General features: G+C 52.3%; 1 protein-coding gene across 1 annotated transcript; it reads left to right on the forward strand.

Moving 5' to 3' along the window:
* The first annotated feature begins 6,896 nt into the window (after positions 1-6,896).
* Positions 6,897-15,762, forward strand: TEDC2 (tubulin epsilon and delta complex 2). Its single transcript, XM_027889596.1, has 10 exons — positions 6,897-7,294; positions 7,385-7,483; positions 7,606-7,769; positions 8,223-8,853; positions 10,273-10,326; positions 12,181-12,265; positions 12,598-12,706; positions 12,894-12,995; positions 13,398-13,609; positions 15,555-15,762. The coding sequence occupies exons 1-10, from the start codon at positions 6,897-6,899 to the stop codon at positions 15,687-15,689; spliced, it is 1,989 nt and encodes a 662-aa protein (XP_027745397.1). The 3' UTR covers positions 15,690-15,762.
* Positions 15,763-15,985: the final 223 nt, after the last annotated feature.

A 15,985-nucleotide genomic window follows, 5' to 3' on the forward strand; every position in this document is an offset into this window, starting at 1 on the left:
TTTGTTTTTTCACCACGAGTTTTGCTGATGGCTTCTTTTTTTCTTTCCTTTTAACCCCTGTAATCTTTGATATCTGCGGCCTCCAGTGGATGAGCCCAGAGTTCAACTCTCATCCCTGAGAGCTGCACTTCCCAGGGAATTAACTGCTGTTGTGCCAACACTCAGAGCATCAAGGGATTGTGCAAATCTGACAGCCTTGCTTGCCAGCAGGATTGGTTAAGGCAGGAGAAGCCCTGGTCAATGGGTGGGTGCTCTTTGTCTCCTCCTTTTCCCAACAGTCTGTCCTGTGAGAAGGTCGGGCTGGGGAGGGGGAGGGGAAGGAAGGATCCATCAGGTTTCCATTTGGCTGCATTTTCCCAGACTGTAAATCAGGGAGTGAGAAGCCTCGAGGGCAAAACAGCCCCGTAAATACCTTCGTGTTATGGGGGCTCTCCACAAACAACTGGGCAAGGTCCTTTCCCTGTCCCACACCTCTGAGGACATGGCTTTCATTCAGTGTGAACCAGGACCTCAGCCCAGGATCGCGATTTTGAAGATGTGCTAATGTGATGATCCTTAACACTTTCATTCCTCGGGTGTGGGATTAATCCACACCTTGCCCTGTGGTTTATAAACTCCTGGTCTGGTTTTATGGGGACTTGCATGTGTTAAATGCATCATTTTCTACTGGGAAAAGGGAGGAAAGAGCCTGTTGTTACTGCAGCACATCAAACAAACCACTGGCAGAGTGACAGAGCAGAGGCAGAACACTCCTGCACATGGTGCTCACAGGGCCTGGGTGATGAATTGCTGCAGATGTTTTCCAAACACTCTGGCCAAATCTCCGGATACAAAGCCTTCCCTCTCCCCAGGTCTCACTCCACAGCCCAGCTCTCCTTGCTGAAATACCATTTTCCCCCCAAACCACAGTATCTCACTTCCTTCCACCCACATGGCCAAGCAGGGTCTCTTGAGAGCCGTCCTGGATTTGCACAGCCCGGGCAGAGATCACCTCGGCCTCTGCCACTGGCAGGGGTTCTTGTGGGACAGCAGATCCTCCCCTCCCTGCTCTGTGCTCCAGGGCTGAAGTCAGAGCCTCTGGAACAAGGCTCATCCCACCAGCTCACAGAGTCATAGGACATGCCAAGATGGAAGGGACCCACAAGGGTCACCGAGTCCAACCTTCAGCCCTGCACAGCCCCATCCCCAGAGTCACCCCCTGTGCCCCAGAGGATCATCCAAAGCCTCCTGCAGCTCTGGCAGCCTTGGGGCTGTGCCCACTGCCCTGGGGAGCCTGTTCAGTGCCAACCACCCTCTGGGGGAAGAACCTTTCCCTGAGATCCACCCTGAGCCTGCCCTGACACAGCTCCAGCCATTCCCTGGGGGCTGTCCCTGCTCCCCTCAGAGAAGACGCCCTGTGAGTGTGTCCTGGTGAAGGAGCTGCAGCCACATCCAGCACAAGAGCTCCTGGAGCCAGAGGAGCAGGCAAACCCAGCTGCCAGAGCCCTGCTTTCCCCACACTGAGTTCTCTCCTCACCCAAACTCCAAGCTGGACACTCATGCCTCAGGAGACCACGTTGAGAAAGACCTTCCCTATTCTTTTGGAACTTCTCACCTCAAACCCAAGTAGTCTGTGTTGTATGAAAGGACTTTTTAAATTTCACATCCAATATCTTGGTTCATTTTAACTGATGCAAAACCTTCTAGGCAGATCTGAACAAAAATACCTATTTGTAATATACCTGCCTGGCTTATACACATTTCACTACATGCAGTTGCCCAAAATGTAAGATCTGAATGCATACTTAAACTGAAACTCCACCCTATCTTTAGTATCATTAACATGTATTTTACGTTAACATATTGTTGAAGCAATTTGATTTCAAACTCAGAGTCTCCAGCAGTTTTAATAGTTTTTCTGTTGGGACATCTGGGAGTGTCAGGGAATAAGCAGATTTCTCTTTGTAGCCTCAACAGAGAAAATTACACCTCTTATGTCTGCACATTGGTCCTGCTGCTGAAAGAAGAGGCATCCTGCCCTACCTGGAGCCTACTTGCTCCTCTAGTCCTCTGAATACTGCCTGCCCATCTTTCAAAACAGAAGGTAGGTAATTAATGTGAGCCAATTCTGATAGCAATATTAATACACATGTATGATTGTAGTATAAAACAGTATACACTGATACTTTTTGTCTCTTTTCCAACTTGGATACACACTGTAGCCCCACCTGTTTCATGGTTTCACACAAAGGAGACTTCTATTGTCCTTCTTATTTAATTTCAGTGAGGGCTGATCCAATGTAACATGCAGGAGGAGGGTGAGGATACAGAGTATTTCTCAGTAAGAGTGTCCATGCTCTCAGCATTTTTCACTAAATCAGTTTTATAAAGCTGCTGCAGCCTCAGATTGTGCCATGGGAGGTCTAGGTTGGATATTAGGAAAAATTTATTCACTGGAAGGGCTGTCCAGCCCTGCCACAAGCTGCTCAGGGCAGTGGTGGAGTCCTAGTCCCTGGAGGGGTTCAAAAAACATGTTGATGTGGCACTTGGGGACATGGTTTATTGGTGGCCTTGGCACTGCTGTGGGGATGGTTGGACTCGATTATCTTGGAGGGTTTTTATAACCTCAATGATTTTATGATTCAATGACCTGCAGCTTGGGAAGCTGCTGCTGGCACCCCTGGGAACCCCAGCGAGATCAGTGTGCTCACAGCACCCCAACACCCTTCACCTCCAGCTGACAAGTGCCACAGGATGGGTCACACAGCATCATGGAATCACAAGATGGTTTGGGTTGGAAGGGAGCTTTAAGACCATCTCATTCCAACACCCTGCCATGGGCAGGGACACCTTCTACTAAACCAGGTTACTCAGGCTGTCCCTTCCTACCCCATCTTGCTGATAGCCATCTGAATTCTGCAGGGATTTTGGCTGCAGATACAGGGTCTGAGAATCTACTTATAATCTGTATTTCCTACAGATTCATTTCCTGGAATCTTTGCTCCAAAGAAATGACAAGAAGAGCTGAAGATGGATCTTGGATATTTATGTATTTTTCCAGCAGCATAGCAACATCCTCAGGCTTACATTGGGAACACTGGGAGATTTTCCTCTTCCTTGACTCAAAAACGAACAGTTTGTACAGGACAACCCTGTGCTTGTTTGGGCTGGGGTAGAGTTAATTTTCTCCAGAGTAGCTGGGACAGGGCTGTTTGGATTTGTGCTGCAAACAGCTGATAACCCAGGGATGTTGTGGTCACTGCTGAGCAGGGCTTACACAGCCTCAAGGCCTTGGCTGCTCCTCCCCCCGCACTGCCAGCGAGGGGGCTGGGGGTGCACAAGGAGCTGGGGGGGGACACAGCCAGGACAGCTGATCCCAACTGAGCACAGGGGTATCCCAGCCCATTTGGCATCATGCTCAGCAAACAAAGCTGGGGGGAAGAAGAAGGAAGGGGTGGACATTGAGGGTGACAGTGTTTGACCTCCCAGGTAACTGTTCCGTGTGGTGGAGCCCGGCTGTCCTGGGGATGGTGTTCACCTGCCTGCCCAGGGGAAAGGGCAATGAATTCCTTGTTCTGCATTGCTTGTGTGGCTTTTGCATTCCCTATTAAACTGCCTTTATCTCAATTCACAAGTTTTCTCCCTTTTGCCCTTAATGATTCTCTCTCCCTCCCTCTGGGGAGGAGTGAACAGCTTGGGGCTGAGTTCTCAACTGAGGCTTAGCCACAACATCCTGGTATATACAGGGAGGATCTTCCTGTGTCAGCTCAGCAAACAGCCCTGTTCTCCATGGGCAGCACACGGGACAAGGCAGTTGATGTAATATAACATCAGAAATAAGTGTGGGGAGGTTTATTAGTGATGAAGTTTATCTCCTGCTCCTTTTTATTTCCTGCTTGCTGCTCTTTGAAGTGCAATGCCTCCTTGCATTTTACCCTAGGGCTATGGACAGAGCTATCAAAGATACCCAGCAGGAGATCCCAGGGCTTGGATGGTTATTTTTATTAGCCTACAGGTACTGGACTCTCAGTAAAAAAGAAATAGGTATTGCAGAACATCACCTGATGTCAGCCTGAGAATCAGTGCTGACACTGTAACTTCCACTACATCTCACCTATGCAAGATGCCTCTTCTCTGCAGGTCCCAAAAATAAACTGGTGGCAGAGCTGTGACTACCAGCAACTGCCCCTTGTACATCACATGGGTATTTTAACCTATATATCTTTTGTACTTGAACCTTTAAGTAGTAATTTGCACCAGTTGAAATGTTACTCAGCATATGTGCCCTGTTGAGGTACCCAGCATTCCCTCAGCAAGCAACACCATGAGGTAAACACATTTAGACTCTGTTAGCTTAAAATCCAGCCCCTGCCACAATTGTCTCCTGGGCCAACTGGGTCAGAACAGGTCTGTACTGGGGCAGGATCTCATTGCTACATTAACAGAATACAGCTCTGTTCATTTACCTGTTTTAGGACAAGCTGCTGTGAGTGAAGACAGTCAGACACACACACATTGGCCTTTTTCCTTGAAAGGCTTTGCCAGATAATCTACTGGGAAGCCAACACCCCACAAGAGAAGGAAGGAACTGATTTACCCAGCAGCTGCCCTGCTGTAAGACTGGTTCGAAGGTGAGGCAGCAGGAACCCATCACAGAGGTGTGGAGGGAGTGGGAGAGGCCTGTGGGGATGGCTGGGCTGTGATGCCCAGTGTCATTGTTGCACCTTTGAGCCCTGGGTGTCAGCAGTGGAGTGGGTTTGTCTCTGTCAAGAAGTTTCTGCTAATTATCACCTCACCCCAGCACTTCTGCCATGGTTTCACCCCATGCTTTAATCAGCTCTTGCTGCAGGTGGAAGGGACAGGTAGAGCCTCTCCCTCCCCACCTCCTGCCATGCTGCCACTCCTAGTCTTGTGATGGCAGCAGCATTTGCCTCACTCTGCTTAACTCCAAGTCAACAAGCAAGAAAGTCACCTGTCCTTCTTCCCAGCAAGTGCAGATCAACAACAGAGGACCTGTATAAAGCTTTCTTGTCCTTTAGTAGGAATCTTACTGCCTGCTAAAACCAGAGGCTCAGGAGGGGTTCATCCCCAATACAAAGGGATCATTGGGATTTGGGGATCATTTTTAGCACTTCTAAACCACAGAGACTTGATATAAAGGTAGTGGTGCCAGTAGTGCTGCTCCAGGCCCCAGGTGGCTTTCCCGGATTACAGCAGCCTGATGCCTTTTTTGGCTGTTTTGAATAACTTAAATGTCAAGAGCATGCAGGTGCCTGAGGAGCTGTGCCACTCTCCTGGCCCTGGCTGTGCCCCCCTGGGCAATGCTGGTGGCTCCAGGAGCTGTGGTGGGACTCCATCTCCCAGCCAGTCCCAGCTGCAGGAATCCACCTGCCCTGGGAGCCACAATATGAGAAGGACCTGAAGGTATCAGAAAAAAAGGAGGATGGTGAAGGGTCTAGGGAGGAAGGTGTATGAGGAGCAGCTGAGGTCACTTGGCTTGTTCAGCTGAAGAAGAGGAGACTGAGGTCAGACTTCATCGGGGTTTGCAGCTTCCTCAGGAGGGGCAGTGGAGGGGCAGCTCTGACCTCTGCTCCCTGTGACCAGGGACAGGACCCAAAGGAATGGCTGGAGCTGTGTCAGGGGAGGGTTAAGTTTGATATCAGGAAAAGACTCTTCCCCCAGAGGGTGGTTGGCACTGAACAGGCTCCCCAGGGCAGTGGGCACAACACCAAGGCTGCCAGAGCTCCAGGAGTGTTTGAACAACACTCTCAGGCACAGGGTGGGATTGTTGGGGTGTCCTGGGCAGGGCCAGGAGTTGGACTTGATGATCCTTGTGCATTCCTTCCAACACATGATATTCCATGATTCTAGAGAAGCAGCTGTCTGAAAACGAGCTCTTTTTGTCCCAGTGCTGTTCCCCGCGGTCTCACAGCATTGCAGCTCGTGATTTTGCTGAATTAACTACTTTCTGAGTGCCTGATACCCCCTGTCAGCCCTGCTGAGCCCGCTCAGCCCTGGAAGAGCCAGCTGGGCTCTGTCTTGGCTTGTACCTCAGAAGCAGAACTGTTCACGGTGTTCTGACAGCGAACTCCCACATATTTGCAAGAATGGGGCAAGATGGGGCCAGCCTTGTAATGTTTTGTAGGGTTTTTTTTAAAGTCCTGTCTTCATGTGTAGCCTCTAATTTTGAACTTTTTCTCTTTAGAAGAGTCTGTGATCACGTGGCTGCAGACAATCACAGGCATCTCAGCCTGAAGATTCAGCCCTCCAAGGCAAAGAACCACTTCTTTCCTGCTTTATAAACTTTTGTTAATTTTCATTGTGCTGTGCAAGGTGGAGGACTGGATCCCTGCTGCTCGGCTGCCTGGAACAGGCATCGCCGAGTGCCAGCTATGGGCACTTTTGGGGAACTGCAGCGCTGCGCAGCAGTAGCTGTATTCCCGTCGGGATCCCAGCGGCACCAACCGGGCAGCTCCCACAGCCGCAGGACAGGGCAGATTCCTCCATCACAAAAACCTCTTCGCCGATGCAAACCAAGGGCGGCATCAGCAGTTTGCAGTGTTGGTGGCCTGGCTGTCGGTCCTTGCTCCGGGGATCCCTCGGGGACCGGGCTCACACACGGCCCCGCTTCCCCTCCGGCTGCGGGCGCTGCGCGGCACCCGGGGGGCTCCATCCCTGCAGCCACGGCGACTCTGTGCCCCCTGCTCCACCTCAACCCCACCGCCCAGGCCGGGGGGGATAAGCCCCGCTCACAGCCTGGCCGCGGGAGGTGCGGGTACCGGGGGGGGATAAGCCCCGCTCACAGCCTGGCCGCGGGAGGTGCGGGTACCGGGGGGGATAAGCCCCGCTCACGGCCTGGCCGCGGGAGATGCGGGTACCGGGGGGGATAAGCCCCGCTCACGGCCTGGCCGCGGGAGATGCGGGTACCGGGGGGGATAAGCCCCGCTCACAGCCTGGCCGCGGGAGATGCGGGTACCGGGGGCTGCCGGACCGGCCCGCGCAGCCCGAGCCCCGCAGAGGCGCTGCCGAGCGGGAAGCGCCGGAGGCAGCGGAGGGTAAAGCGGCTTCCCCGGGTCCGGCGGGGGGATCTCCGGCACTGGTTCGCCCGTGCCGGGCAGGCACAGCGACCCCCGAGGCCGGGATGTCCCGGGATCCTCCGAGCTCTTCCCCGGAGCCGCTCCCGCCCTTGGCCGCGCCGGGCCTCGCTCCGCCCTCCCCGCAGGTCCTGGCAGGGCCGTGGGGAGGCAGCGCGGGCGGAGCGGCGGGAACGGCCGGGCCCGGCTGGCACGATGCTGCCCGCGGGCCGCGGCGGGCGGTGAGCGGGGACCGGGGGGGATCGGGGACACCGGGCCGGGCCCGGGGCCGGGAGCGGGCCGGGCCCCGCTGAGCGCGCTGGGCCTCGCAGGGCGGCGGCGGCGCTGAGGGCGGCGCTGGGCGCGGGCGAGGAGCGGCAGCGGGAGCTGGAGCGGCGGGCGGAGCGGGGCCGGGCACTGCTGCGGCCCTGGTGAGTGCGGGGCCGGGCACTGCTGCGGCCCTGGTGAGTGCGGGGCCGGGGTGAGTGCGGGGCCGGGGTGAGTGCGGGGCCGGGGTGAGTGCGGGGCCGGGCACTGCTGCGGCCCTGGTGAGTGCGGGGCACACCCCGCTGCCCCCGGCCCCGGTCCCCGCGGGCCGGGCGGGGAGGGCCTGGTCCCGGTGCAGCATCGCCGGCCCCGGCGCTGTTTGTTCCCCCAGGGCCGCTGAGGAGGAGGAGGAGCAGCCGCAGGCACAGCCCGGCTCCGGCGCTGGACACGGTGAGCGCTTCCCCCGGCCCGGGGCCTCTCAGGTCGCACCGGGGCTGAGCCAGGTTCGGTGTTAGGAACTGTTCCCCTTCTCTACAGCGACTTAACCCCCCCGCCCCTCCCCTCTTTCTTCCCTCCCACTTGGAGTTAGTTTGGAGTCGTGCCTCGGTAACCCAGGCCCGTGACGATGTGTCTGTGGGCCTGACCCAGATGTGGAGTTGTCACTTGCTGAGGTTGATTCTGCAGAACTCTCTTCTGTGGCTCACACCCATCCTGTCTTCGAGGCTTGCTGCAGCCTGCCTGCCTCCTGTGTGCAGTGGCTGCTTCCACAGCCCCCAAAAAATACCCCCTGCACCATTCATCGTGTCTGCTTCCCTTCTGTAGCACATGGCAAAGCAGATTAGTGAAGAGACAAACGGGCAAGATCCAGGGTTGGACCTTCTGACGTGTCGTCTCCTCTTGCAGAGAACAGGCCTTCACCCAAGGAGCTGGAGGAGCTGGAACTGCTGAACAGGGCCTTGGAGAAGGCACTGAAAGTCAGGAAAAGCATCTTGAAAATTCCATTAGAGGCCCCGGGAGCTACAGGAAAGAAACTGGCAGGAGATGGACCTGCTGGCAAGAGGGCTGAAGAGCAGCAGGTGCTTGTACCTGTTGAGGATGTTCCTGAGAGCACAAAGGTGGGAACTGGAAGCAAAAAGCCTGGCTCTTCAAAGAAGCCCTCTGCATACCATCTAAAAGCCCCTTATAGGACTGACCCCGATGTGAAGAAGCCACAAAGGAAAGCCCCAGCCAGATGTGTTTCTCAAGGTCCCAGGACATCTGGGAAGAGCTCCTCAAAAGGGAGTGCCACAGAGGTCTGTGCTCCAGCTGAACCCCAAAAGACACTTGGCTTGTCCCAATCTGCCCCAAATGAGAAGCAGTGTTTTTCTGTGGGGGATTCAGCTGGGGGAAAGAACTCAGTACCTGCTGGCCAGGAGTTATTTAATGCAGGGAAGAAAAGTTGTGGTTTCCTGGGAGAGTCCAGCAAAAAGGAGGACGCTGCAGGTGCATCAGGAAGGAGCCCTTCATCTGGGACAGGCACCCTGCAGGAAAAGGGGTGAGTGTGGGAGGTGGGCACCTCTCTTGGTGTTCTACCTGACACTCAGAGGCACATCTCCAAACCCTGCTGGCTACTGCTGCTCTGGGCCCCAGCCTGCCTTCACCCTCCTCCCAGCCCTCTCAAGAGGAAGTATCCTGTGCAGTTTAAAAGGCTTTCTTGTGGTTGAATAAGTGGTTTGAATTTAAAGGGCTTCTTCTTGGATGGCTGGGACTTTGAAAGCCTTTCAATTAAGACTTTTGGTATTTCACAGCCCCCTGTGACTGTTATGGAAAGCTGTCTCTGTAGAGCTTTCTTGAGCCTTAGTTTTCCTCTGAGTGCATTTTCTATGATAGCATATTGATTTTTTTATTTGTTCTCTTGTTACACGGTGATAATACATAATGCATGAATTTTCACTCTCTCTAAAGCAGGTGCCCAGTGCTGTTTGCAGTGATGGCATCTGAGTTTAATACTATCCCTGTTAACCTGTAAGACACTGCCCATGTAACTACACGAAGCAGGATGGACTAGAATGCAGTTGTTTCAAGTGTTTGGTGTAGGAGGGATTATGAACTGGATGTTACTGAGATTCTCTGTGGAAAAGTGGGAAAATAATACTTGGGATGTTGGCTTTGCATTCAGGCCAGTCTGTCTTGTTTAAAGAATTTCTTTTCTGTGTACTCTTCGCTTTAAAGAAACAGTGAAGGTCTGCTCTGATGTCCTAAGAATATTTTGAGGAATATTTCTCAGCTACCACAACCCAAACTGTTGTGTTTGTTCAGGAGGGAAATTATCCCTGTTCACTGGCATTGGAAGGGGCACAGGACACCGAGTGACAATTGCTGGGGGAACAGGGGTCTGGATTCAAATGTTTATTTACTGAAAATCTCAACTGTGGCCTTCGGTTCCTAGTCTGCATGTGACTAACAACTGCCAACCCACCTGTTTTTGTAGTAACAATTTGGAGATTATTTTACTTCAGGGTTAAGAACCATATTCCAGTGGAAGCTGGAATGTCCCTCTCCCATTTCTTTGAGTGTGATGTGTTGCTAAGCAAAGCTGCTTTGTCCTGCTCAGGTGTGGCAGCAGGGTTGGGCAGACCAGCTTCCCTGAACAAGTTGTTTCCAGGCCTGTTCTCTGCCGTGCCAGGGCTTTGCTCCCAGCTTCCCACCTTGGATGAGCCTCTGGCAGCTGGTGGCAGGCTGCAGGAGCTGCCCCAGGTCAGCTCAGTGATGTCTGTGGAAATTAAAGAGGAGCCTGAGCCTCTTTCCTCGAGGACAAGCTGGAGGCAGTGGTGGATTCAGTCTCCAGGGTTGCTGACATCTCCCATTGCAGCTGAATTAATTCCAGATTTTGACAAAATATCATTTTCCCTGTTGGAAGACAAGGCTCAGCTGCTCCCTGGCAGCCAGGATTGATCCTTCTCCTGTTTTGCAGATGCCAGCTGAAGCTCCCCCTTCCCTACAGGAAAGCCTATGCCAGGAACTCCAGGTAAGCCCAGCCTGACTAGTCCAGTCCCTTTGCTTAAGGGCTGTGAGGAGGGGCCAGGTGGGGGGACGTGGCTGGCTGTGGTTCCTGGGGGGGCTGTGACCCCACCCCATGGCTTGTGGGGCTGAACTGGGAGCAGGAGGAGTGCTCTGCAAGGCTCTTGCTGAGGATGTGTGTGCTCATGTTATTCTAGCCACTAGAATTCATTTTCAGAGTGCTAATTACTGTTGATCACTGAGTCATGAAGGCACTGGAATGCTTTAATTGTGGGTTTAACAGTGCAGCAGAAGCCTCTGCTGGTCCCAGCCACCTGTTGAAGGCAGGAAGCCCTGTGGGGTGGATGCCTTTGTACCCTGTCCACTGCAAATTCCCCAAACCAGCCGTGCCCTACCCTGCTGGGGCACCTCTGGAAGCAGCACAGCTGTGTGTGTTTGAGGCTGTTCCTGCTGTTCAGGTCTTACACAGAGCCAGCTCCAGAGTTCCTGAGCGAGGGTGCAGGTGGTTAGGTTTCTGGTGAGCTCAGTGCTCTGGTCCATTCTCAGTCTTCTGGAAGGGTTTGCCACATTTACGCTGAGAAATCTTGCCGTAATTCAGCAGATTTCTCATGATGTGCTTAATTCAGATGTTAAGCTTAAACCCTGTCTTAACTAACTATAGCCCTCAAGAATTCCTCCTCCTCTTGGGAACTGTCATTTATCAGCCACCAGTTTGTTAGTTGCCCTTCAGCAAGTTGTAAAGACTTTATTCCCTTAATTTTCATTTGTAAATTGAGCCTTTCAGCATTCTAATCTCTCTGGTGTAATTTTATACTTTTCACTATTGCTTTCAACTCAGTGACAGATTGAGAATAACCTTTGCACTGAAGAACCCTTGTAGAGGGAATGCATCTTGCCTTGGAACTTCTGTTCTTTCCTGTTCCATTAATCTTGCCACTTCTTTGCGTAATGTATTTCTGAAATCTGCAGTTCCTAACATGATTTAGAAGACACATGCACATGAGTTAGATAGTCAGGCACTGCAGAACTATTTTAAGCCTCCTCCTGATGGCTCTCACTGCAGCAGATTTTGGGAGATTGGCTTTTTAAACCAGTCCTTAAGTAAAGGATATTATGGGGACTGTGTATCCATGGGGATGTTGAACTCTGTAAGTGAAATGCATCTCTCTGCTAGTGCTGCTATTTGTGTAATGCTTTATTTAAAAAACTACACTCTGGTGTGAACTCCTGGCCAGCTTCCTCACGATACTGTCCTCAAACCTCTGTCTTGCATCCCTGATGTTGACACACTGCTGGCACGCTGCTTGCCAAACATATAACTTTGTCCCCCCAAAAAAGGATTAAAGGAGAATCTTGAGGAAGTTTGGCATATGAAGGAATTGGGGTGAGAGCTTGTCCTATCTGCCCCTCTTTCTGTGCGCCTTTACTAACAGAATAAATGGGCAGAAATGCAGATGAATTACTCCTAAGAAAGGAAGGGAAGATTTGGTGTTTGCTATGGGATATATAAACATAGGCAGGGCAATAGAACAGAATTGGGGAGGTGCTGCAAGTTCCCATTCTGCTTTGGAAACATGCTGTCTGTCTTCTGATGGCTGTAAATCCTTCCCTTTAGAACAAGGGGAGAGAGGAACAGGTGTTTTGCAGTGTCTAATGCTTTCTGCAGGGTGTCCTTGCTGATCTAATACCAGCTGTGGGAATGAGTTGGGAATGGTTAGTAAATAACCTGTGAGAGAGGGAGAGTGGGGGAGACTTGTAATTAAAGCACTAATGTGTCACAGTGGTGTGTCACAGCTCAGTGTGAGCACTCTCTGGTACAAAGGAGTGTGACTTCCACCTCCTGCCCCTTTGGAATTTTCAGGGCATGGGAGAAATGTCATCTGTGCCGAACAAGTGCAGATGCAGCAGCTGCAAGGGCCCGTTTTATGGAGAGGATCCAGACAACTGTATCCTTTCCCAGCAGGCTCCGGGTACAGTTGCTCCACAGTGAGCTCCCAGCTGGAGAGAGTAATGCCACCAACATCAGCACTTCAGGCTGGGTCTCTGGGAAGTGGGGTTTTTCACAGTACAGCTCTTGAGCACTTACAGAAGTTTTGATCCAGCCAAGCATGGCCACAGGGCAAACATGCCCTACACAGCTGTGCTGTGCTGTCCTCACCTTCCCCCTGCAGTGCCACTCCCTGGGCTGTTCCCTCTGTCCCTGGTCCCAGCCTGCCTGGCCAGGGATACTGCACAGAGCTGGTGCTGTGGAACTTTCCTTAAGCTGCTGCTGTTTGAGTTTTGCTCACCAAAGGCAGACTTCAGTCCTGCAGAGATAGAGGAGGAACTGAGGGTCCTCCAGGATGTGCCCTCCCGTCTGAGGCAGTATGTGGAAGCTGAGACTGCAGGTAAGGAGGAAAAAAGGAGGGGAAGAAGGTGGAATAAGGATGGTCTGGACTCCAGTTCCATCTGTTTTGTGTCCTTTTCCTGGATTTGAGGGACAGGAGCACTGCCTGCCTAAAATGAGGGCTGGTGTCTGGGGAAGAAGGTTCCAGTATGCTCACGCCTGCTGGGTTTCCTCTGCTTCTCTTGTAGATCCTCCCACTCTGCAAGGGGAGTATGAAAGCCTTCTGACCTTGGAGGGTTTGCAAACCACAGTTGCTCAGTGCCTGCAGAAGCTGCAGCTTCTTCGAGCAGGTGAGTCAGTGCCTGCATTTGTGGTCTGGTGTGAGTGTGCTGGAACAGCTGCTGTTTTCCATCTGTGCGGGACACTGTGGACAAGGTAATTTTTCTCCTGGTTATCCGTAATGGTAGTGGAGCACATGAAATTGTCTGGTGGCAAACAAAGCCTGGAACCTGTGTGCCACCCCTCTGCTCAGGAGAGGCTTGGAGCTTTTAACTTCTGGGGTTCAGGAGGGCTGGGGACACTGGATGCCATAGCTTAGGATGTCCTGATTGTGCCATGTGTGAGGAGCTTACCCTGATTAATACGCTGCCATTAGTCATTCATTTCTGGGAACAGTAAGTAGATCATAAATTCTGCAAGGACAGATTTAACTTGTGTGGTTTTGTCTCCTGCCTGCTCTTGCCCCTTGGCAGCTCTGGAGTCCCAGCTGAGGCTGCGCCCAGACTGCACTGGGGATGTGGGAAGCTGCTCCCCAAGCTGTGTCCCTGCCAGGGGACAGATGTGTGACACTGCAGGAGTGCTGGCTCTGCCTCTCCTGTGTTACTCCAGCTTCCAGGAGCTGAGGGACCTGTTTGCCTTGAAGCTGCAAGTGTCAATGCTGCACCAAGAGATTGCCTTACAAAAGGTGAGTCTGTGGAAGTGTTAATGCTCCTGGAGCAGGGAAAGGAAAGGGCAGTTGTGGGGCACCAACTGCTGGATGGGGTGTGGATGGGGAGCAGCAGCACAGCAAGCTCCCCCAGTTGTCCTTTATGCCTCTTGTCCAAGTCCCATCAGTGCCTTGCTGTCTTTGTAGGTGAATGGAACTGACTTTTTTCTGTTAGGGCCAGAGCAGAGGCCTTTGTGTCTGACCCTCTCTTGATAAGGTTTTATTTAGCTGTTCTGAAAGGATTTGGCAGTGGAGGATGTTGGTAATGCCTGAAGGTGCCTTTTGTCAGCCCCTCACAGTCCCACGAGGGCACCCATTGTGTCTTTCTCTCCTATGTGACCTCCAGCCAGTGAACTCCTCTGCTCTCTTCCTTTCCTTTTAAACCTCAGACCAATGTGCTGCTAATCTTGATTTGACCATTCTGAGCCTGTGAGAACAGGGTAGGAGGTGTCAGCTTCTCCAGCAGCCCCAGCAGAGAGCTTGCTGCACAGAGATCACTTGTTCTTCTCAACCAGCAGCAAAGGGCAGAGAAGATCTGTGAAATCACATCCACTGTTGACCTGAATGATTAAGGCTTTGGAAAAGTCAGTTTTTCTAAGCCACAGAGGAGTTATTAATAACTGGCTGCACTGCTCCCTCTGGCTGAAGATAGATTGCCTCCTGTCCTCAAATGGGACTTCAGCATTATAATCCTGAATTATGGATTGTGAAGGTTTTGGGGTTTTTTTTCCCCTGCCCAAAACGAAGTGGTGACCAAAGCCAGATTCCTGCTGCTCTGTTGACTGACTCAGTTTCCTCTGCACATGTATCCAGATAGGTGTTTTGTGCCAGGTGAGCTCTGAGGTCTGAAGCAGCTCTACAGGGTGAAGATAAGTGAAATTATTGAAACAGGTGAAATGAGTGGATGTGGTACAAGATAAATACCCTGGGAAAGGATGTACCTATTTCTAGGCCAAGGCTATCCATTGCCTTTCCATGGAGGAATGCCAAGTATCACAGAAACTCCTGGTAGCTCTTAGACTCTCTTTGATGGTGAAGGTCTACTTCTTCTTTTCCTGCACATCAGGAGCAGAGCAGATGGATGGCAAAGAGAAGGATCTCTCTTGGGAAGTGGAGCAGGGCAGCATTCCTTCATGTGCAGCTTTCCCCTTAGGTAGCTTTCGTGTCTGTAGAAAGAGACTTCCCAGAGATGAGCAGCTGTGTCTGCTTCCCTGTCCCTGTGCAGAGACATGTGCAGAAGTATGAAAATCCCAGGGGGGATATCTGCCTGAGCATTCATTCAAGAGTGGGGCACCAAAGGCCAGCTTCTGTCCTCTGATTGGAAGTGACCTGTGCTTGAGTTGTGTGTCACAGTCCTGATCCCAGAGCTGATGATGTTGCCCCAGGGTGGTGTTGGACCCGAGCTGAGATGGGCTGAGATCCTGAGCTAGGCTTAGTGGACCAAAGGCCAGGTCAGGGAATGTTGGCAGCTCTAGCAACGTCTGTAGCCCATTTGGACTGGAGTTGGCCATTTACCCATCTGTCTTGGATTATCTGGGAGGTGACAGGAACAGTTACTGTTGGGTGAGTGAGCGCTTCACTGTGTGGCTGCAGAGCTCCTGAGCCAACACCAGCTTTAACTTCTTGCAGGATATGATCTCATCCCAGTCCTGAGCCTTCCCTGTGGCAGAGGAGCAGCATTTCCACTTATCTCACTGCTCTGGGAACACTGGGTGGCTGCTGGTGTAGCTCACGAGCAGAGGATGAACAACTCTGCCTTTGTTAAATGTGACAAAAGAAAGTGTCTGTCAATCAACGAGCGTGCTATTAGTCATACTGCTCTGATTAGATTTCACTTGTTATGCAGCCACTTCACTTCAAGGAGTCCTGGAAGTGTGTGCTGGCTCTGGTGACGTGTCTCCTGTGTCTCCTCTGTCCTGCCCAGGTGCTGATGGCAGAGCTCCTGCCTGTCCTGGAGCCCAGCCCGTGCCCTGCCCGCCTGTTCCGGGCCATCCACACCCAGCTCTGCCAGGGGGGCAGGAGCTTCCCTGTGCTGGTCAGGGATGAGCTGGGGGACTGAGCAGGGGAGCCTCCTGCTAATGCTGCACACAGACAGAGACAGTTCTGAGCAATAAATCTTCTTCCATGAACTTTTATACTCTGCCTGTTTGTTCAGCTAAACTTCAGTGGGTTGTTTTTGTTATGGGGGTTTTTTTATTCATTTGGGTTGGTTTCTTTTCCTCTTCTTTTTTATGAGGAGGGCTGGAGCCCCTGTAGTCTTGAAGCCAGGCTGGTAAAGCTGGGGATGTCCACCTGGAGAAGAGAAGGCTCCAGGGAGACCCGAGAGCCCTTGCCAGGGCCTAAAGGGGCTCCAGG

This window comes from Empidonax traillii, unplaced genomic scaffold (assembly GCF_003031625.1).
Source record: "Empidonax traillii isolate 1590-97213 ecotype Southwest subspecies unplaced genomic scaffold, ASM303162v1 scaffold267:size678996, whole genome shotgun sequence".
Taxonomy (NCBI): domain Eukaryota; kingdom Metazoa; phylum Chordata; class Aves; order Passeriformes; family Tyrannidae; genus Empidonax; species Empidonax traillii.